This window comes from Mustela erminea, chromosome 13, assembly GCF_009829155.1.
Source record: "Mustela erminea isolate mMusErm1 chromosome 13, mMusErm1.Pri, whole genome shotgun sequence".
Taxonomy (NCBI): domain Eukaryota; kingdom Metazoa; phylum Chordata; class Mammalia; order Carnivora; family Mustelidae; genus Mustela; species Mustela erminea.
This window is the reverse complement of record NC_045626.1, coordinates 24,758,848-24,785,767: the sequence shown is the minus strand read 5'-3', so window position 1 is coordinate 24,785,767 and position 26,920 is coordinate 24,758,848. Positions and strand designations below refer to the sequence as shown.

Sequence of the window (26,920 nt, the reverse complement as noted above, 5' to 3'; positions counted from 1 at the left end):
ATTTTTTTTTTTCCCAACTGTGTTTTCAAGGTATAGCCTAGAGTCACTTGGTTGGTTGGTTATGCCACCAACTGGATATATATTTAGGTTTATTTATTTCAATGTATTTCAGTGTTAGAGGCTGCTCTTTTAAATTTCCTTTTATAATCATGCTATATGTGCAATCACTAATACTCAATTCTATAGGCGGAAGTTTTGTTCCTTTAAGAACTGTCTATGTAGTTCTTCAATTAAATCTAAATAATAAGGATTATTCAGAGGCTCATTTTATCCCTATCACTTTCCTTCACTCTTATAGGCAGGTGTTCAAAAAAATTTCTACCTTCCCTTCCTTTTTTTTTTTTAAAGTAAACTCTACCCCAACGTGGGGCTCGAAGTCATGGCCCCAAGATTGAGAGTCACATGTTCTACTAACTGAACCAGCCAGGCAATCCCACTGTACAAATAGATACAAATGGATATCACCAACCTATCCTGAGGATGATTATGTGGTGGCACATAGACTTTCTACAGAAATATCTCTCATTCATTTTTACAGCTGCATAGTACCTTACTATTTAAGTGCACCAAAAGTTATTCAACCAGTTCTTACGGACTGAGTTTTAAAGATCAGTCTGGTTTCAGTGCTCCCATATAATTTTATATTATATTTATATGTAACTAAGTCTTTTAAATAAGTAGACTTTTGAAATGTGTCTATTTTGTTGCTTTCTTTTCATATTTTGTTTTTTTAGGTATATTTTCTGGTATTTAGGAAGTTCGTACTTTTATTCTAATGGTAATCTTTATATGAATAACTTTGTATTAAATTTCTCCCATCCCCCCCCCTTTTTTAAAAAATCATTTTCTATTGGTTCCCTATCATAAGCAATACTGAAATTAGCTAATTTCTTTTACTGCCTACTTCTCTTCTAGGATCCGAACTGAAATAATATCCTTTAACTCCCAGTTAACTATAATCCGCGAGCTTATTCTACTCTCATATGCTTTCCCCATTTCCCTCTCCACAGTTTAAGAGTCATATCCCTATTGTCAGAAAAACAGCCTTTACTTACTATACTTGTTCCTTCAGGTGTATCATTTAGTGTTCCACTAGTAAAAAAATGTAGCTAATGCTCACCACTAGCCTTTGTGACTGTCCAGTCAGCGTGGTTGTCTAAAGCTCTTTCTCCATACAGAGGCTAGCAAACCATGAACCATGGGGCCAGACTGTTTGTGGCCTATTTTAATATGACCTTTTGAGCTAAGAATGGTTTTTACATTTTTAAAGGGTTATATATAAACCAATCAAAACAAAAACTAGATACTCCATAAAAAGATAGGCAACAGAGACTAGCATGTGTCCTACAAAGTCTAAAATATTTACTCTCTGGCTCTTTATCAAAACCCTTTGCTGACCACCACTCAGAGAGAGTAGTGGGAGATGGACCTTAGGAAGGAAACAATATTTGAGTTCCTAGATTTAGTAAGATTGTCTATGTCTGTTATAGTTGGAAGTCGGCTTGGTGGGATATAAAACCCCTGTGCTTTCTTTGAGTAACTTTAAAATGTGATTCCATTTTCTTCTGGCATAAAACACTGTTGTCAGAAAGTGTGTTGACAGCTTCATTTTCTTCCATTTAAAGTGCCTGGTCTTTCTGCCGACTATCCCTGAACTACCATCTCCTTATCCCTGTGTTGGTACCGGTGGCCCAAAGCACAGAATATGTGCTTTCCACATGCAGTTTTGACTCTTTTTTCTCTTCTTCTTAATTTTAGGAAAGTTTTCTTGAAGTACAGCTTTTAGTAGTTTTCCTCCTTTTTAAGGGATTCCTATTTTATAGTTGTTGGATCTTGGCCTATATTCTTTAGTCACTGTCTCTCAAAGCCTTTTCCTTTCATTCCTTTTTGCTTTCAAGTTTTTCACTTTTCACGTTCCGTTACTCTTAAGGCATTATATTTATTTACTTAATAAATACTTGTGTATAGCTGGCATTTCTAAAATGATTCTTTTATTTAAGAAAAATATCAATTTTTAAAATAATTCTGATTTATGTTTTTCTGTTTTATCTTTTTTTAAAGTTTTATTTATTTATTTGACAGAGATCACAAGCAGGCAGAGAGGCGGGCAGAGAGAGAGGGGGAAGCAGGGTCCCCACCGAGCAGAGAGCTCGATGTGGGGCTCGATCTCAGGACCCTGAGATCATGACCTAAGCTGAAGGCAGAGGCTTAACCCACTGAGCCACCCAGGCGCCCCTATCTTTTTTTTTTTTTTTTTAAAGTAATCTCTACATCCAACATGGGGCTCGAATTCACCACCCTGAGGTCAAGAGCCACCCATTCTGCTGACTGAGCCAGCTGAGCACCTGTTTTATCTTGTATGATTTTCTTAGTTTCTTTTAGTTATTTGGAAAAGTTATTAAATAGTTTTCATCTATTCTATGGGTACATCGCATGCTTTCATTATCAGTACAGATATTCTTATTCTCTTAGTCTCTTTTTTCTTCTACCTTTGCACTGCATTTGACTGACATTCTCTTTTGCTCATTTCTAATGAAGTTAGTTTTTTTTTTTTCCTAAAGAGTTTATTTATCTGAGAGAGAGACAGCATATGAGTTAGAGAGTGAGAGAGAACATGAGTTGGGGGGAGGGGCAGAGGAAGAAGCTGACTCCATGCTGAGCAGGGAGCCCCATGTGAGACTCGATCCCAGCACCCCAGGATCATGCATGACCTGAACCAAGAGCAGACATCAACTCATTGAGCCACCGAGGTTCTCCTGAAGTTAGTTTTCCTAACACATTAGGAGGGAGAGGTGGGTCAAGGTAGCACTTTTCTAGTTTCAGGACTCTAGGGCTATAGTATGAAGCATTCCTAAATATAGTCATGCCCCTTTTGGGATCTCATGGCTCTCTTCTCTAACCCTACATTTATCTGAATTTTCTTTTTCTTTGCTTAGTGTCCCTGACCTCCTCTGTGGGCTTATTTCTAGTAGCTTCAACTTAGTGTGGGGCTTGGCCCTCAAGGAAAACTTGAGCTGTTTAGTTTTAAAGGTTCATGGGGCTCACAGTCTAGAACTCCTTCAGCTCTTCCAGCAGACAGCTTACATTCAACCACGAATTAGAGAATGCAAAATCCCTAGTGGTTTCACATTGCTTTCCTCAAACTGGTCTTTCCAGAGAGCCCATTCTGGCTACTTGGGGGTCCTCCTGTCCTCAGATCTCTCAGATGTCTCTTTGGGTCCTTCTAGTTCCTCCCCCACACACTACAGGGATCTTGTAGCTCTCGGTAGTCCGGGTTTGACGTGGCCACCATGCACTCTAGTTTGCTGCAGATGTTAGTGTGAGTGAGTGAGTGCTGATGCATTCTATCTGCTGTTTCCGTAGGGAAATTTCAGGAAACTAAAAAACTGTAAAGCTGGGTCTGTCTTCCAATAATTCTCCTCATAAAGCTGATACTCTCAACCACTCTCCATACCGACTCTAAGTTAAAGGCCCTTTCACTACGTGAGATTCAAATGAAAACCTCCCAAAATTTTTACGATGCCTTCTCAGAGAAACCTTTTATTTGCAGCATTCTATAAACCATAAGCTGATTTATCTTATGTATAAATATGTCCATCACTCAGTGCTATCTACAAATGTCTGTCTCAAATCCTTAAAGAAAGAAACGGCACCACGATTCTCTATTTCTTACTGAGCTCTTCCTGCGCTGGCCCGCTACTGTTCCGCAACCCTAGGGCGCACTATTCACACTATACTCCAGGCTGTGTTTTAGGGGACATTGTTCACACAGAATATGATGTGGGTGGAGTCCCCTCTGATTGTGCATTCCCACAATCCTATACAAATCCGTTTCTTTTTTTTTTTTTTTAAAGATTTTATTTATTTATTTGAGAGAGAGACAGTGAGAGAGAGAGCATGAGCGAGGAGAAGGTCAGAGAGCGAAGCAGACTCCCCATGGAGCTGGGAGCCCGATGCGGGACTCGATCGCGGGACTCCAGGATCATGACCTGAGCCGAAGGCAGTCGTCCAACCAACCAAATCCGTTTCTATCTGCCCAGTGTATCCTCACAGAAATGATGGAACCAGAGAACGCTAATGCTAAGGAAATCACACTCAAAAATCTACCTCAAGCTAGATTTTATTTTTATTTTTTACAGATTTGTCTATGTATTTTAGAAAGTGAGAGACAGCATGCACGCAAGAGCACGGGGCGGGGGCGGAGACAATCTCAAGTAGACTCTGGGCTGAGCAAAGAGCCCAACACAGGGCTTGATCTCAGGACTCTGAGATCACCATCTAAGCCAAAATCAAGAGTTGGGCGCTCAACCAACTGAGCCACCCAGGCTTTCCTACTTCAAGATACACTTCAAAGGCAAAGAAATCAAGGGTCAGGATGATGAAATAAGTTGCCCAAGCTCACAGCAAATTAAAGGTAAAAAACACAGAGCACAGGTCTTCAAATTCCCAGGCTGTTGTTGTACCTAAACTTTTTCTGATTTCTCCTCAATCAGCAGTGGTTCAAGACAATTATCGGTGTGATCCAGATCATCTCCTTCCCGGCCTCAATACCCTGAATTTTTGAGATGTGAACACCACACTGTCAAGCTCCAGGAGGCTCCTTCCTCAAGCCCTCTGGCCTCCCTGTTCCATCTTGCTAGAACACGTCTTCTGAGTAGCCACCCGACTTGTCTTTGCTCAAATGCTACCTTCTCAATGAGGCAAGCACCCCACTGTCCACGCATTTACACTGCTAACTTCCCATTGCCAGCACTCTCCGTCCCTTCATCCTGCTTCATTTTCCCATGGGACCTTCTAACATTTCATTCATTCATTCACCCGTGCTGACAGTCATTAGACATTGCTCTTCATTAGAACATAGGCTTCACGAAGGAGGAGATTTTTATCTTTACTGGTATCTTCACAGGGCAGAGGGAAGTACCTAAAAAATAGTAGTAGCTAACAACATGTGGGATTAAAGAATAAGGAATTTTAGAAACCATATGGAGTGTGTTTATACATGCACTACTCTTTTGTAGCTGTTACTATCAACTGTTAACCTGGAGAGTGTTAGTAATGATATGATAGAGCACTTACAATGGGTAAGGGAAATTCAGTACTTGGAATTGGTTAACGAGCAGAAGCACTACTCATAATGAAACAAAAAAGTTACTCTTATCTGAATTAATGAGCAGTGTAAAACAACTTCATAAGAGAGATGGTCCTTAATTATTAAAGGCTCAGTACCTTTTAGCCTTAGAATATGACCCTAAAAAGGATGCCATTAATTCAATCACAAGAATGGTCAGCTGGCATTGCATATTCCAGAAAAAAAAAGACAGGTTTGAGAGCAACACAATACTCTCCTCGTGACCTCAATCAAAATGCAAACTTGAGGTCATAGAAGATACCAGGTGAAAGATTACAGGGCCCTCACAAGCGTGAAAATAATTAACCATGCCCCAATGATTACTGAACAAACATGCTAAGTAATTTCATTTCCCTGGCACCAAATGCATCTAAGGACTGAATTTAGTTCTTATAGCTCAACTTTCCAAAAATAACTGCTTTGCTGTATTAACAAATGAAGAAAATACATTCCAATCATGAAAAAGCCTCTAATAATGGTCAAAGCACAAATTAAACTGCCTTTCTACTTTCCTACATGTACCATTTCTCATGACTGAGATCTCCAAATTCACATCTCAGAAACTCAGGTAATCCATGAATAAATTAATAAATAATTTAGGTTTGACTCCCTCTGTTGTTAATGGAATCTTCTAATAGCTGAAGTCTAGATAGATCTGATGCTCTCTTGTCCGTCCTTGCATTTGTAAGGTGATCCTCAAATGTTCTTGTGAAGATTAAGAATTTTCCAGAAATCCACAAAATTTCCAGAAAAACAGGCAGAGCTGAATTCTCAAATATAATTTGTTTTCATAAATTTAATCAACTATGGAAAGAGCTGAATTTCTACTCATACAATGAGTAAGATTACTGGTTTTTCAGGGTCTTATTTAGAGAAACAAAAATAAAGTGCCATTTATAAAACATTTGCAGCTTTGACTATAATCAACTGTAATAATAAGATACCAGCTCAAAAAAATTCTTTTCATTTAAACCCCTTTTGTAATACTGCTTTTTAATAACCCTCATAATAGCCGAATTAAAGGACCCCAACAGAAATCATTCATCCCACATAAAACAAACATTGCCTTTTCTTCTTAGCTTTGTTTTACAAGCTACATTATTTCCAGATGACGCTTGAGGGGACTATGGTTTCAAGAATTAGATGCTTAAATAGACAGCTGCTTTCTATTTGCCATGTAAATCAAGGATATATCAAAGAAAATTCCAAATAGTAGACTTCTTTTCTTCCTATTCCTACCAACTCAGGCAGAAAGGGAGATAGAGAAATCAATAAAAATTTGAGCAAATGGAAAATTAAAATTAGGATTTCTTAAATGAATAAAAGAAAATTTGGAGACTGTCAGGAAAAGGTATTTTCATATAAGCTCTGCACAGCAGCAGGTAAGAATTTTTTCAGTACAACAGGAAGGGGAAAACACTGTGATCACTAGTTTTTACAAATGTATCACACAGAGCTACTGAATTTAATATGCATGGGTTTTCTGTACTCTTTAAACTTTGCTTAGAAAGTTAATTAATCATTGCCAGATTTCAACGCAAACGCATCCCATTTCCTTTTATAAGCCAGAGGAAAGAAAATAAGGGTTATTTAAGTATTTCTGATGATAATTTTTCTTAAAAAAAATCCTTAAAAAGAATATTCTGCCATACTCCTTAAGAACAGATATAGGACAAATTTCCTCTTGAGGAATAAAGAAATGGGAATTATCTTTCCCTCAACAGAGGTGTGTTTTCTAAAAACAAAGAATTTTTTCTAAACAAGAAGGGAATCCTTTGACTAAATATTGTCCTTAGAATCCTAAGAACATTTCTGAAACTCGTAATTCAGAAGTGTACTTAAAGATTTTTTTTTTTTTTAATTTAGAAGTGTACTTAAAGCCAAGTTATAATACAACCTAGAAAACCAGTCTGATTATGTTAAAGTCAGGTCCAGTTTATAATTAAAGTGGTGGTGGCAGAGGGGGGTTGTTCACTTGCTAGAAGCTTTATTTATTTGAATTTTAAAATCAACTGTTGTAAGGAAGAAACTTCCTGGGATCTAATCAATGTGGGGCTTGAGACCTATATGAGATCAAAACAGTTGTTTCTTTCTTTTTAAGATTTTATTTATTTATCTGGCAGAGAGAGAGCACAAGCAGGGGATGCAGCAGAGGGAGAGAGGGAGAAGCAGGCTTTCTGCTGAGCTGGGAGCCTGATATGGTGCTCGATCCCAGGACTCTGGGATCATGACCTGAGCTGAAGGCAGGTGCTTAACTGACTGAGCCACCTCAGGGCCCCAAAGCAGTTGTTTCTTTTAGAGATGTTCACCAACCTTATTCAGAAGATTTGGCCTTTTTTAAAAAAAAAAAAAAAAAAAAACAGCAGTTTCTACATTATGAAAGTAACTACAAAGATCTTGATTCAAATTTCATGATCTTTCTTGAAGATCTGGTTGATCCTAGAGCTGGAGCAGAGGAAATACCTGATGACTTAAAACATCTTGAAAGTCTCAAAGGAAAAATAAACCAACACAAAATCACCAACACTTGTGATTTTCTGTCTTTTGATGACAGTCATCTTGGTGGTATAAACGTCACCGTGGCTGAAATTTGCACTTTCTGACCATGACATTGAGCATCTTTCAATGTGGTTACAGGTTACTTGTATTGTCTGCTTTGGAGAAATGCCTATTCTGTTCCGTTGCCCATTTTCTTTTTTAATTGCTCTCTTGCATCACAGTCCAACAGGGTACCCAGTTGGCTTTCAGGGAGATGATTCAGGGGTCCACGCACTGCCATATTGTTGGACCCTGGAGTCTCACACCAGATTTCCTGCATCCAGCTAGCACGTGATGAGAGACATGTGGAAGATGGCTCGGGGTGGTGGTGGTGTGGGGCGGTGGTGATGATGACATCACTTCTGCCTACATCCCACTGACTATAGCTGGTCTGATGCTCCCGCAACCACCAGACACAAGCATGATGGAAAGTAGTGCTTAGCTGTGTAATTAGGCAGAGATGGGACTGGTGAGCAACCCAATCACTGGCTCACCCAAGGCCTCGTGGGACATCTGGCATTCAGGAGGACTCGCTGACCGCCTAGAAAAATGCCAGTGCAAGCCACTGCTTTGATCTTGGTGGCCACTCTGGTGTGGTTCACCTTAGGGGCTCTGGGACACACTCAGCCCTGGTATATTTCTAAGATCAGGGAGCATGCTGAAAAGTGAGGGCCTCCCTTTGGGGTTGAGATTCACCCTTTGGTGCCAAATAACAACTGAGGTGTCCCCAGACAGATTAAAGACGCCTCCTCATGTTGCTGCTCAACTATGAGTTTACGGTGGCTTCCGTTGTCTCCCCCTCTACTGATGTCATAGCTCTCCTGAAGGAAGTCTTCCCCGTCACCAGAGGGCACACACACATCTTCGTCTCCTGAGCTGGCTTCTGTTGTCCCAGAATCCCTCTCCCAAACATGAACTGCACAGCGTAACTGCAGTAGCTAATGCTTACTCAACACTTGCTATGCACCAAGGTTCCTCCCTGGACTTGTTCATTCATTTAATCCTGACAACAAACCTGGGTAGTAGGTTCTACTGTCACTCCCATTTTACAGATGGGGCAATTGAGGCCAGGAGAGGCAAAATGACCTGCCCAAGGCCAGACAGCTATGTAAGATACATAAATTACAGAACCAGGTTACAAAACAGTCACCATATTTAAAAAATTGGACTATTTGTCCTTTCTGTGTCTGAGCTATTAAGAATTCTTTACATATTATGAATACTAACTAGTCCTTTATTGGATATAAGATTTGTAAACATTTTCTCCCATTCTGTGGGCTGTCCTTTCACTTTCTTGATGGTGGCCTTTGAAGCTCAAGAGTTTTAAATTTTGATGAAGTCTAAGAGTTGTCTGTTTTTATTTTGTCACCAAAGATTTACAACCATATTTTCTTCTAAGGATTGTACAATCTCTGCTCTTACATTTAATGGCTATGGTCCATTCTGAGTTACTATGTATGGTGTGAGCACCTATCACATGCCAGACATTGTGCTGGACACGAGAAACCCAAGGGTGATGACGTGCTGTTTTCACCTCTATGCCTTATTCAAGAAGCATAACCCCAGACTGTTTTCCCATTTCAATCTCTCCTTTCAAAATACTACCTGGCTCAAATTGTAACTCCTTGCTGTGAAAACTGGCACAATTCCTTCCCTACTTCCCCCAAACTATTCTCTCCCTTTTCCGAAAACCCCCAAGTTTGGTTACAGACCTCTTACAAAATTTGTCATACAGAATTGTATGTAGCCACCGAGAATCCCTGTGTATAGGTGCTAGGCTCTTTTTGTTTTTACCTCTCACACCATGCTAAAGTAATCCCCAAACAGAAGTTTTAGCAACATCCTGATCAATGCCCCCATCATTGGAATAAACGCCCAAAAGTAATTCCTTCAAAAGTAACAACATCTAAAAGGAACGGTTTTAACAAAGGCAAATTTCATCGTTTCCAACTCCTTGGATATGACAGCTCATTCCAGATAGTCATTCCCATGTTCTAGCAATGTTAAACTCTCTATCCCAGCCTCTATACCCCATAAGAACATCTCCAAGTGATAGTCTCAGCCAGAACCAACACTGAAATACAAGAAGTATTATGTAGTACGTATGTGCATTTATGACTGTGTATGTAAAAGAAGTGTTTTAACACTAGCTCAGTAAAGGCACACACGTGTAAAACAAACAGCTGAAGATATTTTTCAAGATTACCTATACATCAACTGTTTCAGTCAAATGAATTTAAGATTTGAGTTAAAGAGTACACACTAACAAGGAATCTTAAAAATATAACTGCCTAAAATACAAGGGAGGAAAACTGGAAAATCCCTGAATTCAAGTTTTCTTGTTATGTGCAATGAGTTCAGAATATCTTGTAATATATTTCTGAAGAAATGAAATGTCTAAAAGCAAATATAAATGAGATAAAAGACTCTGAATAAGAGTTATTGGTTCAGGGTGGCTCAGTCAGTTAAGCATCTGACTCTTGACTTCAGCTCACGTCATGATCTCAGGGTTATGGGATCAAGCCCTGTGCTGGGCTCTGCAGTCAGCGGGGTGTCTGCATGGGATTCTCTCTCTTCTGCCGTCTCTCCCCCACCATTTGCTTGAAGCCTGTGCATGAGCTCCCTCTTTCTCCAAAATAAATAAATAAATAAACCTTAAGAGTTATTGGTTCAAAAGTTTAAGTCAAATGGCATACTCCAGGGTTAGCAATATTTTAGGATTCCATGCCGAGGATAAGCCATCAAGACTTGATCAAAACAAATTTCAAACACATGGTGCTTGCTCTTTAGGAAGTTAGAATTTAAGATAGCGAAGTATTAGATCAAGTAGAGGTCGAACAACCTGTTTTATGTGTACTGAACTAAAGGAAAGAATACTACAACTACCCTTTGAACAAGAAAGCAGCAATTTAAACATTTTTTTAAAGCCATCGCTATACTCACTGTGGGGCTCAAACCCATGACCTTGAGATCAAGTCACATGCTCCACCAACTGAGCCGGCCAGGTGCCCCAGAAAAGAAGCAGTTCTGACATAAAGATCATGCACAAATTAATGAGAAAATATATAATTCAGCTTAAAAATTACACATGTCCCCTGCATGTGAGAAACTATCTTTTTTGACTAGGGAAACAACCAAACCACTCAAATTTAATGTCTTACAGATATAATTTAGATCTGAAACTCTGCAGTTTCGGACGCCTGAAAGAGCAGTGGAGGTGTGGACACGGAGCTTCATCCTCATCAATTAATTGGTTAATATTTAGCCTACTTCTTTCAGCCCAAGACAGAACAGACTCATGCCTTCAAAGTACACTCAATCCTGCCGAGAGAGAAGAATATCACAGACAAAAAACAAGCATAGGATATGAAGCAGCATATATTTACTTGTTCCTTCTGCATGTGTGTGCATGGATGTTTGTGCATGTCTGTGTGAGTGTGCTTGTGTGTCTGTGTGTGTAACAGATCATATATTCCACTGGTTCTGAAGTATTTTGGTCTCAAGACCCTTTTATATTCTTGGAAATCTCTGATGCTCTCAAAAAACCTATTTTTATGTCGATAATATGTATTGCTATTTATATTATGAATTAAAACTAAGAACAATTTAAAGCACGAGAATACACAAGAACATGTTCTGTGAGCTGCCAATGAAACGATCACTCACCATGAAGCCTATGGACAACTCTACTGTTCAGTCACAGGTAAAGGAAAGTAAAAATGAGAACTTAGAGAACCACTGGAATGTGTGTGTGGACACATACACACAGACACATATACAGAAGTTAGTAACGTGGGCGCCTGGGTGGCTCAGTGGTTAAGCCGCTGCCTTCGGCTCAGGTCATGATCCCAGGGTCCAGGGATCGAGTCCCGCATTGGGCTCTCTGCTCAGCGGGGAGCCTGCTTCCCTCTCTCTCTCTGCCTGCCTCTCTGTCTACTTGTGATCTCTCTCTGTCAAATAAATAAATAAAATCTTAAAAAAAAAAGAAGTTAGTAATGTTATATTTGCTTAGCATTCAATGATAAACTCTTAGCTGCTATTTACATTCTAGCTGATTTTTCTGATTCTGTCTCCATCTTTTTGGTTGCATCTTTTTAGCTTATGTCCTTGCAATTACTGTTTAAAATTAGATGGCAGAGTCAGTCCTTTAGAAAGGTTCCCAGGTTGGCTGATGATCAAAGGACAATATAAGGGGCACCTGGGTGGCTCAGTGGGTTAAAACCTCTGCCTTCAGCTCAGGTCATGATCTCAGTGTCCTGGGATCGAGCCCTGCATCGGGCTCTCTGCTCGGCAAGGAGCCTGCTTCCTCCTCCCTCTCTCTGCCTGCCTCTCTGCCTACTTATGATATCTCTCTGTCAAATAAATAAGTAAAATCTTTAAAAAAAAAAAAAAGGACATTATAATTTGGTTCCTTATGGTTCTACCTAGAATAAGACTTAGATTCCTCTTATCCTAAATACTTGCCAAGATGATTGCCAGAAATTAGGGGAAAAAAGCTTAGAGGACACTGTAACAATATTCGTAATTTAAAAACCACAGGTATAGGTTTAAAACACAATTACAGCTCATTTATTGTTTTTGTTTCACTTTATATATTCAGGTCTGTCGTACATGACTCAAGTGGCTTTAAAAAAAAAAAAAAAGATGCGGAAAGATTCTCCTTTAGCCATTCTCCCCTGCTCTAGTCACTGAATTCACTTTTAGGAAACCTTGAAGACAGCAAAGTGCAGTCACGTGGCTGGATGGACTGCCCGTGCCTTCCCAGACGTCTTTACCGCCCCCGGAGAGAGGCTGCAGAAACAGCTCTCCCTCTCTGTGCTCAGCATTCTCTCTCCCAAAGAGGACTTGAGTGCAGTTTTTGTTTTATTTCCCCTTCAGCAGCCAGTCCCCTCATTATCTAGAACTCGGTGGAAGGCTTCAGGTCTCCCCTGAGCAGTCCCACCAAACAAGGCCATACTGAAGGATGAACACTCATGCTTTTTTAACTTGCTATTTGTTTTCTCTGTCGTTACTCAACGGACTTGTGAATTACACAGTACAATGAGGATAAGTGTTTTCTTAATAAACTCAGAGAGCTCCAGGCAGACTGAGAGTACTCTGTGTATTACAGTGAGAAGAACACATGATTATCTTTGAGCGCTTATTCAAACCCATCTGATCCCTGGTGGTCTAGTGGTTAGGATTCGGCGCTCTCAAACCCATCTGATCCCGGTGGGAAAGGACAGTCACGGCTTGGATAGAAGTGACCTCTTATGCTGTCAGGGACCCACTGCAGCATTTCGACCCTTTCCTTTCCATCTTTTACAAATATGTGGTCTACAGCATGAGTCCAGAACACAGAGTTTTATGTGGCTGTTGGCAGAGATGTTTAATTACGATTTCCAGGGAGGGGAAAAAAGGGAGAAACATTTTGTTTTCCCAGTTAATGACCAATTTCAAAGAGAATGACAGTGGGAACATGGTTTCAAATACACAGATCACTTACAGTGTTTTGCACTGTGGGAATGACAAGGGAACACGCTCAGTTATGATTAAAGAAAACACACAGCAGCACTGACTTCTCTCGTCCCCACATGGCTAAGTGGCAGGAAGGACCCCGCCACCATCACCACTAATGAATCAGGGCGACCCACCCTCTGCAATGAACTCTGAGGAAAGGCGGCAAAATTCGTGTTCATTAGCCCATCTGGAGTCTGTTGTGATTCGTAAAGTCTCTCACACACAAATGTTAAAATAAGGACTGTTCAGATTCTACGTAGAATTTTCTGTGTATTTTTATGAACCAGATACTTTAAAAAATTCATTTTTACCTAGTGAAAATTTAATGCAAGAACAAGTCAGCAACTTAAAAACTATCAGGTTCAATAGTAGAACTGGTGTGTCTGTTAGGGGCTTAACCTGTCCTTTCATTGCATAATCACTTTCATGACTGGCGGATACCATTAAATATGATCCATTTTCTCAAAGACATAGTGATTTTCTGGTCTCCGATTACAGGAGAATGCTGCTAGCACACCCTCAACACTAAATACATTCAACACATTTTTGTGGAAGAAATGACACAGGAGTGCTATGTAAGCAAATGGTAATTATATAAAAATAAGAAAAAATTTATAGAGGAATTGAAGGGGTTTTTTTTCTTTTCTTTTTTGGAGAGGGAAGGGTAGAGGGAGAGAGAATTTTAAGCAGGCTCCAGCCACAGCACGGAGCCTGATGCACGGCTCAATTTCACAACACCGAGATCATGACCTGACCTGAAATCAAGAGTTGGATGCTTAACGGACTGAGCCACCCAGGCATCCCTGAATTCAAGTTCTTAATAAACGCAATCCCCACAGCCACTCAGAGGCCCCAACTGAGGTTTTCAAGGAATGATTAGGAAGAAATATTTTTCTTATAACAAGTTCTGGCTCGGATATTATGCTAATTTTTGGAAAAAGCTGAGAATATTCAGTTAGCAGGAAAATAATCAAAGATACTTTTTTTTTTTTTTTGGTAAAAGAGAAGTCCTTTGGAATTACACACTTAATACCTTCATGGGAATGACAGGTCATCACATCACACGCATACACGAAATAAATAAAAGGGAAGAAAAACAGCATGAGTCGGGCTGTGGCTGCACCCAGCCATCTCTGTTTATCAGCGACCGCCATCGGGACTGGGGGCCGTTCCCACAGTCTCGTATCAGCACAGCCATTTAGAAATGAAACAAACCACAGGAAACAGAACAAGTCGCCGGCTGTCTGGTATGCATCACCACTTCAAACTCCCAACTTAAAAATTCTCTCATGAAGTACTTAAGTATCAACCCACTGAGAGTTGTTGTCCTTGTTAGAACTCGATGGACTACTTCTGTGGTCTGTGACAAGATAATTTTTAGCATCCTCATCCGAGCCATGTTCCAAAATGTAAGGAAGGTCACGGACAGTGGCACTGCCCTGAAGGCACTCCTAATATTCTCCTTCCTGTTATTCTAGAACGCTCATGCCTGGGCCGCTCCCATTCCACTCTGCCGTCATTCTCTGAGGTGAGGTGGGAATAAGCTCTTTATCTGTCAAGTGGATGAAACCATGGCAACACACGAGTGCTGTCCCCGCTGACCGCGGCTCACAGGACCAGTGTGGCGCACTGAGCTGAGCGGAGCCACTGAAGAGTGTCTCTCCCTGGAACGGAGAACTGGGGCTTCAAGACTGGTCAGGTGGCTAACGATACGACACTCCCAGGGCGAGAGGAAGGCTGGAGCGGCTATTTTAGGTCCAAGTCAACACATAGGGAAATCTGGCCAATCGAGAATAACAGCTCAAGAGTAAAGCGGAAGCAAAGGAACCAGAGCCTAGAAACTGAAGAGCCTCAAAAAGACAGGATGTTCTTGAATCCAAAAGCTTCTCAAGTTCAGGTTCTGGTTCTCTGTGAAATCCAGCCCCTGTACCCCCGCCCCTCGAGTTCAGTGACAAACCTCTGCATGTTTTCTGTGAAACTGCTCCTTTTGCTTCCATGGAACTAGTTTGAGTGGGTTTCTTGCCTGAGGTAACAAGGGTCCTAATTATTAACAGTCACTGGCTTAGGGTTGACTTTCTTTAACCACTTGTTAATAATCACTTAAAAGTTTTCCCCTTGATGTGAGACAGCACTCCTTTATCTGCATATTAGAGGCACCAAGATCACAGTCAGACCTTGAGAACAGAGATCGTTACTTATGAGCCTTACAATGAAAGGAAAACTTGTTACTGACAATGTAAGGTTAACTACTTACGTAATCTGGTAGAGGAACATCGTTGGCACTCAGTGACCCTCTCAAGGACTGTGTGGCTTGTTCCAGAACTTTGTTGTGTTTTTTAGACAGCAAGGAAAACAAACTGAAAGAAACAAAAAAACAAAAAAAGAGAGAAATAAGTGTCTCCTTTTCTGGGTTTTATACGGTATTATAGTTCTGCAGAATGTCATATTCTAAAATACACATGTATGATTTTTTTTTCTTCATGCCTGTGTTAACAGCAGGATCAATGATACCATCGATATAACAAAAAAATAAAGTGAGGAGAATGTTTAAATTACAGGGATTCAAAAGAATAAAAAAAAAAAGTTTGACAGCTTAAAATACTACTGCAAACATAGGAGAATTTTCCAGTATCGAGGAAAGAATAGTGGACAGAGATTCAGACAGACTAAGGGGCACTGGGCTTCCTGAGTCACTCTGAGGGCAAGCTATGACTAGCCCCTTAGACGTGTACCTCAATTTCCTCATCCTTCAAAGAAGCGTATTGGATTAAATTATTTCTCTAGGATAAGAGAGTCAATCACTTTCTATCACAGCTTTATCTTCTTATTTCTTAAAATAATAACTTTAAATATATGTATTATAAGATTTCCACTTCTGGTCATGATGGACTAACCAGCCCCAAATAACCTTCCTGCTATTAATACCTTAAAAAACGGACAAAAGATATGAAATGACTTTTCACCTGGTGTACAACATCTGCAGTGCAGGACTGGGATCCCTAGAAGAGAGTAACTGCCTAAAGAACGTTCCAGACTGGGACCCAGGGAGTACACAGCAGCAGCATCGCGAGCTGAAAAGCCAGAGGGGTCAGGGCTCGGTGCTGTGTGGCAGGTGGAATCTGTAGGCAGATTATTCGACTGGGGAGAACTCCAAGAGGGAGGTCCAGAAACCTGCTCAAGAGTCTTCTCCACTTGAGGTTCAGTTTTGTTTTACCTTCCAAGGTTCAAAGTAAACCTTACACTTTCTGCTCATACCCACTGCCATGACACACAGGTAGCTACTATGTACCAGCACTTTATTGTCTGTGATCCCAGAAATGTTAAAGGTGGCTATACATACACATGCATCTTTTTTATTTCACCCAATGTGTACTGTTCCGTACTTCACACTTTTTTCATTGAACAATATAGTCCTTGATCCATTCAATAAATGTTGAGGGCCAGGAATGGACATATAAGCATATGGATATACTATAATTTATTTATCTTTAGCCCATTATTAATCAATCATTGCAACGTTTCCAGTTTTTTTTTTTAAAACAGCACTGTGATGAACACCCTTGTATATAATTTTTTAGCATATTGAAGTGAGACTATGTACAGGATAAATTCCTTGAAGTAAAATTGCCAAGTAAAAGAACAACAGAATAGGACAGTGAACTGCATTAGCCGTATACATTTCAAATATACAAATTATTTTGTAAATGATGAAAATAAAAGGCGAAAATTTGTTGGGGTTGTGTACAAAGCATATTCACATGGAAATGCATAAAGAAAAAAATTACTAAGGTTCTTTTAATTTGTTAGCAGCACATTTGAGGAATAAAGGGAATTTCAGGATCTTTTTTGAGGCCAAAGGAACTATGATGGTCAGTTCTTGCACAGGGCATGGCAAGTCTCAGAGGCATGAACTGATGCCCAAATAAAAAGGGAAAGCACTAAAAATGCTTGGAAGAAGTACGCTTCTTGGTATTAGTTAGAAGAAGGGGTGCAAGTGAAGACAGACAGCGGCCTTTGTTGAGTTTACAAAATACCAGCAACCTGGGGTTCTGTCTACGTCCCCACAGTGTCCCTTCAGAGGAGAGCAAAGGTAATCCATGGTCCCTTCCATCAAAATTGAAGAGAATTCTTAAACAAGTTGTAGGAATCAAAGCAAAAAGGATCTGAAATTGTTTCCTTAGGAGAAGAAAGGCTAGTTTTGTTTATTTTCAAAGAGAATACTAACAATCCACTTTCCTTGTTAGAAGAAGACAAAACAAGGAAGTAAGACTCAGTTCTAACGTAAGCTCTTTCATTTGGGTATAACAGAAAATCTGACTGGTGAGGGCTGAAAATGTTGACTGGTCTACCTCAAGGAGCTGTAGCTACTGCTCCCAGCTGTTCCTAAGAAAGCTGGTGTGGGAACAGCTGATTTGAGGCCACTTCAAGTTTCCTATCACGAATGAGAAACAGCATTCACACTTGACTTCAAGCTGTTATTCTCCTACAACTTAAGAGGCTTTTCCCTCAGGTCTTAAAGCTAAAGAGCTTTATATATATATATATATATATATATATTTTAACATTCTAATTCTGGCTCGCATTTAACTTTTTTTTTTTTTTAAGATTTTATTTAGTTATTTGTCAGAGAGAGAGCACAAGCAGGCAGAGCGGCAGGCAGAGGCAGAGGGAGAAGCAGGCTCCCGGCTGAGCAAGGAGCCCTATGCAGGACTCGATCCCAGGAACCTGAGATCATGGCCTGAGCCGAAGGCAGCGGCTTGACCCACTGAGCCACCCAGGCATCCCCACATTTAACTTTTTAAGGCAAAAGGACCTAAATGTATATGAGATGTGGCTTGTAAATTGCTGGGAAAAGTAACTTCTGGTGAAAACTTTGCAATCAAACTACGAGCCCCCTTAGCTTACTGCCAGTTAGAGCGAATGGTAGAGATGTATGGTGTTTGCGTGTAAAGGGGTAATTCTGAGCAAAACTGGCTTTCAAGTGTACTATTCACTCAGGATATTGCTGCCAGAGTCCTCGTTTTTTAATCTTAGAAAAAGACTAGATTTTTCTTTTATACAAGTATGTTCACTACAAATTGGTTTAGCAATGAAAAACTGAAAATCAGAACACTGCTGAACAGCATGGGTTAATACTGCGGGCGAGTCCTGTAAGGAAACCTACAGAGCAATGGAAAGTTATCCGAGGCTCTGTGCCACAATAAGGATAAAACTCCAAAACAAGGGTATTTTACATGCAAGGATTCTAGTGGAAGAATGCGGCCAAAGTAGTATTATTTACATAGTGTATTAAAAATGCAAAAATGATATTACCGATCTTCTACAGATAAAACATGAAATAATAAACCATATGGAAATGATAAATACTATATTTAAGACAGCCATTCTTCACTGAGAAAGGGAAGGAAATGAGATCAGAGAGGAAAAAAATAAGGGATTTAGCTCTTTCTCTCATTCTCTCTCTAAAATGTTGTTTTTGTTATGCTGGGTATATACATAGGGGATTGCTGTATTACTCTATCTCTTTGATATATGCCTGAAATATCATATACATTTTTAAAAAGTGGAATAAAAAGAACACACTAACCTGAAGAAAACAGAGCCCCCGCGACCAGCCAGCACTTCAGAAAGGAGCACGAGGATAGACTCTGCATGGTTAGTCCTACACGAGATACGCTCAGAAAACCACCAGCTGCTTTTGCAAAGGGCTGCCGTTCAGGGCTCACAGGCAGCAGCAGGAGACGAGGCCCAAACAGAGATGGTTTAGGACGGACTGTGAAGGACCCATTAGGGCACACTGCAAGCCCTGGACTTGACTCAACATGGAGAAGCAGCTAAAGGAACATTAGTCTTACAAAATGACAAAAGAGACACGTCCCTTGCTCCCAAGGAGCTGAAATCTAAGGTGGTAAGAAAAAGAAAAAGCCTGTAATTCCGAAATCGGAGGACACGGTGGGTTTCCAGAGTGCGCTGAGGGAACACAGAGGAAGGCTCGGTGCCTGTCCCAGGAAATCTTCCCCAGGGGCTTGCTGGGCAGGGAGAGTATGGAACTCAGAAGGGGAAACGGTGTGCCCAGGGGCTCAGAGAGGCTCAAGCGAAGGAGTCCCATGGCTGAATGATGTGAGTCCACGGGGTGAGGGCAGCGAGAGAGGAAGCACAGCAAGACAGCGACGCGCCTGTTACAAAAACCGTGTTACGAGGTTTGCATCTCCACTCAAGTCACTGAGGCAGGCAGTAAGTCAAACATTTACCAAGAACCTATGATGTGCGGGGCAATGTGCAAAATGCCCGGCACAGTGACAAGCAAGGGCAGCGCTGCCCTCCTGGAGGGGTGGCTGGTTGGGGAGGACAAACGTACACAGAAGGTTCTACTGTCCGAGCAGGGAGGGCCAGTGGGACGCAGATGAGGCTGCCCAGCTGCCCCTGGAGACAGGAACAGGAAGGCATGGCTGGAGGGGACGCCTGAGCTGGATCTGAAGGAACTGTCAGGAGTGAGCCAAGCAAGTGAGGCAAAGGTAGAGGTCATCTGTGCCGAGAAAGGAGCACAGGGAGGACAGAGATACTTGAGCACTGTCGGCGTAGGCAACAGGATGGCACATGCGTTCACCAAATGTTCCATTTGTGGCCGAGCACACCATCAATGCTGGGCCAGCAATGGCGACAGTTTATGAGGTGTCTCTCATGTCTCGCTTAGATCTTGGACTTTATCCTGAAAGCCGAGGTTTTTGTTGTGGTGGTGGTTTTTTTTTTGTTTTGTTTTGTTTTTTAAGATTTATTTATTTCTTTGAGAGAGAGAGCGGGATGGGCAGAGGGAGACAATCTCCAGCAGACTCCCCGCTGAGTGCAGAGCCCATGAGATCATGCCCTGAGCTGAAACCAAGAACCAGATGCTTGACTGAGCCACCCAGGTGCCCCTCGAAAGCCAGAGGTGTTTTATGACAGCAGGAGACACGAAAGCAAAGCTGCTGTGTCTGGTGTTCAGGCGGGGAGTGTGGGGCAAGAGATGGACAGGAAGCGACCAGTCCTTGTTCATGTGTGTCCTCAGTCTCTCCCCAGTGTGCTCTCATCCCATGGAGGTGATCCAGTTCCTGCCACAGAACCTCAGGGCTCTAGGAAGCCACATCTGAAAAATACAGGCCCAAGCAGTGAGGCACAAGCACATCACTGCTGCGTTCGTTTCAGAAAGATCCCTCCCCGCCTCAAGAAAAGGATGACAGGGAAACAACTGCTGAAGCAGAAAGATCCTTTAGGTAACGAACCTCATGGCTCAAAATAAGAGAGCAGGAGGTAACCGAGCTAAGGCAGTACGAGCCGCTAGGAAGGCAGAGAGACAACAGAAAACAGTGACAAAAGGGAGTCCCGGGTGACTCCAAAGTTCCCAACTGGGAAACAGCAGCTGGCTGAGAATGTGACCGAATGTGCTGGGAAGAGAAGAGCGTCAGAGAAGGCAAAGGGCCCAGGAAGCCCACAGCTGTGTCCCAGCAGCAGGAGCGACTAGGACACACATGCACTGCTTGCTGCTCATCAAACCATCAGGAGAGGCCAATGCTATCATTATCCATCCTGTGTTTGGTTTTTAGGGAGAATAATCAAAGCAGAGAGGAGTTAAGTACTTTGCTTAAGGCACAGGGCTACTAAGTGGTGGGGTCAGGAGTCAAGCTCAGGGGCAGGCCAAGTTCCAGAATTTGTGCTCTTAATGATTCTGCCACAAAAGCCAGAGATGCGCAGGAATATCCAGATGGTAAGAAATATCCAGCAGGCAGTTCAGAAATATGAAGCTGGTGCTCCGGGAGAGAGCAGAGAACTTTTGAGGGTTATGGGCATCAGCGGCCATCACACAAGTACACGTGACCACCCAAGGATACTGTGTCAAGTGAGAAAAAAAGAACAAGGTCAGGATTCCGGGAAACACCAAGACTAAAAAAGGGAAACAGCAGAGGGACCTTAGAAAAACAGAAGTGGAAGAACAAAAAGTGGAAGACATTTTGGAAGCCGAGAGAATAGTCTCAAGGGGAGAGTGGTCATCCCTGTCAATAGGTAAAGAAGGATTAAAGAAAAAAAAAAAAGAAAGAAACAAAATCACTGGATTTGGCTCAAGGAAAGAAAACAATGATGACCTTACCAAAACCTTTCTTGGAGTGGAGGAGGAGGCTGAAGGGAACCCCCGTGGCTGAGAGAGAAGCCTGATGTGGGGAAGTGGGCAGTGGGGAGGCGGGGGGCAAAGAGCTAGAGTAAGACCCTGAAGAGGAAGCAACACAGAAGTGTCACTTCCTAGGAGGTGGCAGGGGGGCTCCCTCCCAGAGAACTGCAGACCTTCCCTACGACAGCCTTGCCCCCCTCACAACTTGTAGTCACCTTCCCTCATCATGGCGGTCCCCAGAGAGACAAGGAGCACCTCAACTCCACAGAAGAATGGGAAGTTAGGAAACTGAGGTACAGAGTTGACAGTGCATCTGAGGTTAAAGTTACACAGGGTAGTGAACTCAAAGTTCCTGACAAAGCCTGAAGAGCTATTTTAAAATGTCAAGATAGACAAAATATTATTAAAGTTAATAAGAGCAAAGCTGCAGACAGAAACCAAATCTCCTTTAATGCCAAGCCTGAGACTTTCTCCTCTGCAGGCAGAAACTCCTTCTTCATGCAGGAAGCTTCCTTTCCCCTCCCTGCGCAGCTGAATGTACTCATCCCTCAAGGCCCAAGTGCTGCTGCCCATTCCATCCCGTCTGCGAAGGATCTGACTAACCTGGGCTCACCTTCCATGTGAACTACCCTAACTTCACGCCTCAACCAATACTTCCATATAGTCTCACACTGTGCTTACCTTGTTTTTGATCAGCTTTATAGGAATCATCAACATAGACTCCAATTATCCAATTTTAAGTATACAATTTGATGAGGTTTGAAAAACTGAAACATTCATGGGCCTCATCACCGTAACTGTGACGTAGAACGTTTCCATTCCCACGGGACGCTCCCTGTAGCCCTCTGCAGTCAATCCCCTGCTCCACCTCGGGCAACCGCCAACCACAGAGCTGTTCCCTGTCACTGCGGTTCTACCGTTTCTAGATTTCAGGTAAAAGGGATCATACCATGTGTACTCTTTTTGGGTCTGGTTTCTATCACTTTAGTGTTTCGCCCACGTTGTTTGGTGTATCTGGAATTCATTCCTTTTAACTGCCAAGTAGCTTTCCGTTGCATGAACAAACTTCAATTTGTTTACTTATTTATTAGTTGACGGACCCTTGGGTTGTCTCCCTTTCTGAGCCATTAAGAATAAAGCTGCTATAAACATTCTTGCAAGTTTCTTTGTGAACAAATGTCTTCCATTTCTTTTGAATAAATATCACGATATTTGTTTAACCCTGTAAGAAGCGGCCCACCTGTCCTCTATATTTGCTGGCACTTGCTAAGCCAGTCTTCTTAGCGTTAACCCTTCCCCGGGGTGTGAAGATTTCGCTGTAGTTTTAGCTTGCGTTCCCCTAACCAACTTTCCTGGGCTCCTAGTTCTGTTTGCGGCAGTGCGTATTCAAACCTTGTGCCCATGTAAAACAATGGGCAGTTTCCTTCTTCTTCCTGAGTTTGTAAGAATTCTTTATAATATTCTAGATATAAGTACTTTATCAGGTATTGTTTTGTAAATAATCTCCCCCATACCGGCAGTGGGGGAGGAGGGTGGGCGGAGAGGTCTTTCTTTTCATTTTCTTATCGGTGCCCTTTGAAGCGCAAAATTTTAGAATCTGAGGGAGTCCAATTCATCAACTTTTAAAGAAAGATCTGTGTTTTTTGTGTCCTAAGAAACCTTTGCCTAACCCAAGATCCCAAAGATTTTCTCCCATGATTTGATGTATATGGTTTATAGTTTTAAGTCTCCTATGTAAGGTCTCTGCTCCATTTGGATGTAAAAGTCAAGGTTTATGTTCTCCCGTTGGTTTTTTGCATATGAATATTTCACTGTTCCGGTGCCATTAGTTGATAAGACTATTCCTTCCCCCTTAAATTACCTTGATGAGCTTGTCAAAACTTCACTGACCATATATGAATGGGTCTATTTCTGGACTCTATTTCATTCCACTGGTCTATAAATTTATTGCCTACCAATAATACCACACTGCCCTGATTGCATTAGCTATAATTTATAGTACATCTTGAAATCAGGTAGTGTGAGTTCTCCGTAAGTTTTCTTTGTCAAAATTGCTTTTGGGTATTCTAGGATTTTTGCATAGCCACATAAATTTTGGAATCAACTTGTCAATTTCTACCAAAGAACCTGGTGGGATTTTGATTAGGACTGTGTTAAATGTATAGATAAATTCTAGGATCTTAACAATACTGTCTCTGACCCATGAACATGGGATCACCTTGTTTATTTAAGTCTCTAATTTTTTTTAAAAATATTTTATTATTTGACAGAGACAGACACAGCGAGAAAGGGAATACAAGAAGGGGGAGTAGGAGAGGCTAAGCAGGAAGCCTGATGCGGGGCTGGATCCCAGGACCCTGGGATCATGACCTGAGCCCAAGGCAGACGCTTAATGACTGAGCTACTCAGGTGCCCCTGAAGTCTTTAATTAAAAAAAAAAATGTTTAATTAAAAAAATTTTATTATTGAAATACAGGTGACACACTGATATATTAATTTCAGGTGCGCAACATAGGGATTTGACTGGTCTTTTAAAATTTCTTTCAGCAGGGACGCCTGGGTGGCTCAGTTGGTTAGGCGGCTGCCTTCGGCTCAGGTCATGATCCCGGCGTCCTGGGATCGAGTCCCACATCGGGCTCCTTGCTCCGCGGGGAGCCTGCTTCTCCCTCTGACTCTGCCTTCCACTCTGTCTGCCTGTGCTCGCTCTCGCTCGCTCTCTCTCTGACAAATAAATAAATAAAATCTTTAAAAAAATAAATAAAATAAAATTTCTTTCAGCAATGTTTTAATTTTCAGTGTACCCATTTTGCATGTATTTTAGTTATGGTTTTTCCTAAGTTCTTTCATATTTTTATGCTACCATAAACAGTATTGCTTTAAATTTTGATTTCTGATTGCCACATAAATATCAGAATACAATTACTGTTATATACTGACCTCTGTGTATCCTTTGACCTTGCTAAACTTATCTCTTTCAATTTTTTTGCAGATTAGGATTTTTATTTTTAACATATGACCATGTTTTATGTGAATAAAGCCAGCTATAAGTGTTCTTTTCCGATCTGAATTTCCAAAATTTCTTTTTCTGTCACTGTACTGCCTAAGACTTTTAGTATAATGTTAAATAAATGTGAGAGTGGATATCCTTGCCATTTTCTTGACCCTAGGAAAGAATATATTCAGGACTTTAGCTATAAATTGTCCATAGATGCCCTTTATCATGTTGAGGAAATCCCCTCTATTCCTTGTTAACTGATTTAAAAAAAAAAAAAATCAGGAATAGATGCTGATATTATTAAAGTTTTTTCTTTATTATTATTTTATTATTATTATATATTATTATTATTATTATTTTAAAGCTCTTTCTGTACCTACTAAGATGGTCATGTGGTTTTCTTCTTAAGTCTTTTAAAAATAGTGTATTGGCTGATTGATCACAGAATGTTGAGGCAACCTCACCTTCCTAGGATGGATCCCACTAGTTATCCTTTTCTATGCTGAGGAGAAATAATAAGAACGATGGTAGCTGTCACTTACTGAGAACATACTCTGACTCTATGCGGAGCACCTTACTTACCTTTCATAATTATTAACTAAATTAATATACAACAGGCTTAAGGGGGGTACTAATACTTTCATGACATTACACAAAGGAAACTAAGGCATTAGAGAGGTAAATTAACTTGCCAAGGATTATACTTCTCATGAAGGGAAGAGCTAGAATTTATACCTTGGTAATCTGACTTTCAGTTCCACACTCATAACCGCCTTATTATCTCATCAGGAGATTTGTTTTACTGATTATGGTTGACGATTCTTTTCCTAACCTTCATGATTCACTCCTACTCCCCTCTTTTAAGAACAGAACTAACCACTCTCCTGAAAAAAAGTGACTTCATGACACAAGGCTGAGTCAGTTACAGTACCCCTTCCCTGGATCACAAAGATAGGTCACTGGACATATGCTCTAAGCTGTGCCAGATGGAAACTTCCCCTAAGATTTTTTCTACCTAGGAACAGTGACAAAGACTGCTTTCCCCTGGGTGAGAAGACTGCAGAGATGTGAATCTGGACGTGTCTATGGCCACGATTTAGCTTCATGGAGAAAACCCACACGCAAGGAGAGAGAATGAACTTATGCTGAAAGAGTGAAAGAGAAAGACACAGAGAAGGAGGCAGAGGAACTACTCTGGGGGTGCTCACTCCTCAGTTCAGGTCTCTGGAACCTCACTTCTGGATCCCCTACATCTGCATTTCTTTTGTGAGCTATTCTCCACTGAGCATCTCTTAAGACAAACCTCCATCTTCACACATGCTGGGGTCTGGTGTGGCTTACTCCTTCATCTGAACATATCTGTTCAAATGTCATCTCATCTGGTTTCTGACTCTTTAGACAAATACCTAATTTTTTATGGCCAGGACATTACCCCCCACCCCATATTTTACTACATTAGAAAAACAAACATTTTCTCTCACTGAGCTAGAAATACAATCAACTTACACATCTAGTTTTCCTGGAGTAATCCTCCAGTATTTTTCATGTGTGTTCAAAACTAGTTGACAGCAAAGCTGAGAGGGGCTGCTGCCAGACCGGATTTGGGGTATAAGAGGAGAAGAGTCAAGGATATCATCAAAGTTTTTACCCCAAGCAAATGGAATGATGAGCACATCATTTACTGAAAAAGGAAAAACTTTATAGGGAATAGGTTCTAAGGAGATCACCAAAGGTTCCCTCTTGGATATGGTAAGTGTGAGATGCCTATTTGTTACCCAGGTGGGAGCTTCAGGTAGACATTCTGGCTCAGGAAAGGGATTCTAGTTAAAGATATGCATTTGGGAACTGAAACATGAAACTGGAATTTAAACCCATTGCAATGGATGAGAAAACTCAGTACTGAATACAGAGAGAAAAAGAGAGACCAAGAAAGGCTCAAAATCAAGCTAGCAGTGAAGGAAGACTAGATGCTACGTATTTATACTCTGGAACTCAGGCAAGGTTCAGGTAAACAGAAGTACCAGGTATTAAAAAGTGTGGTACAGATGAGGCCAGAGACAGTAAGAGAGACTGAAAATCTGTATTTAAAAAGTCAGACTTTCAGTTCCCCTCTCCTCCCCTGCTCAGCCCAATGAATGCCTTCCTTTTTGCTGCCAGAAAAAGAGAAGTGTTCACCCTTGAAAGGATGAAGCAGAAAGTGGGTTCTCACATATAAGGCACAACTAAGGATGAGTATGCTGTCCCAAAAGAGGGTGACTACGTAAGAGTCTAGAGATCAAACACCGAAACCTCTGCCTTCAGCAACAACCACCCTTGCCCCGGCTACGTTTGTACATTCAGGGGAAATACCAAGGATTATTCTCAGGAGAAACTGAGAAGTATAATAAAAATACTCCACAGATACAGACATGAGGGGAGGGGGTGGTCCTCAAGAAACCCAGCCCAGCTGGAACAGTGTTAAGAAAGCCACCAGTCAACAAAGTCCAAACCGAGCACACAGAACTTCTGGTCACTTCTTTAGTGCCTCACTTTTAGATATGAACTCGCCGAAGATCACCAGAGACAGCCACGAAAATGACAAGGAAGAAAGAAAAAAGGAACCCAGATGAAACCGAGATAA

The 26,920-nt window shown here is 41.3% G+C and overlaps 1 protein-coding gene across 4 annotated transcripts in view; it reads right to left on the bottom strand.

Moving 5' to 3' along the window:
- DYM (dymeclin) overlaps positions 1–26,920 on the bottom strand; it is a 335,376-nt gene that overhangs the window by 91,654 nt on the left and 216,802 nt on the right. For all 4 annotated transcript variants that reach the window (XM_032310930.1, XM_032310934.1, XM_032310932.1 and 1 more), the window contains one exon: positions 15,420–15,522. In XM_032310930.1, the coding sequence (XP_032166821.1) occupies positions 15,420–15,522 (103 nt within the window). The remainder of the gene's footprint in view (positions 1–15,419; positions 15,523–26,920) is intronic.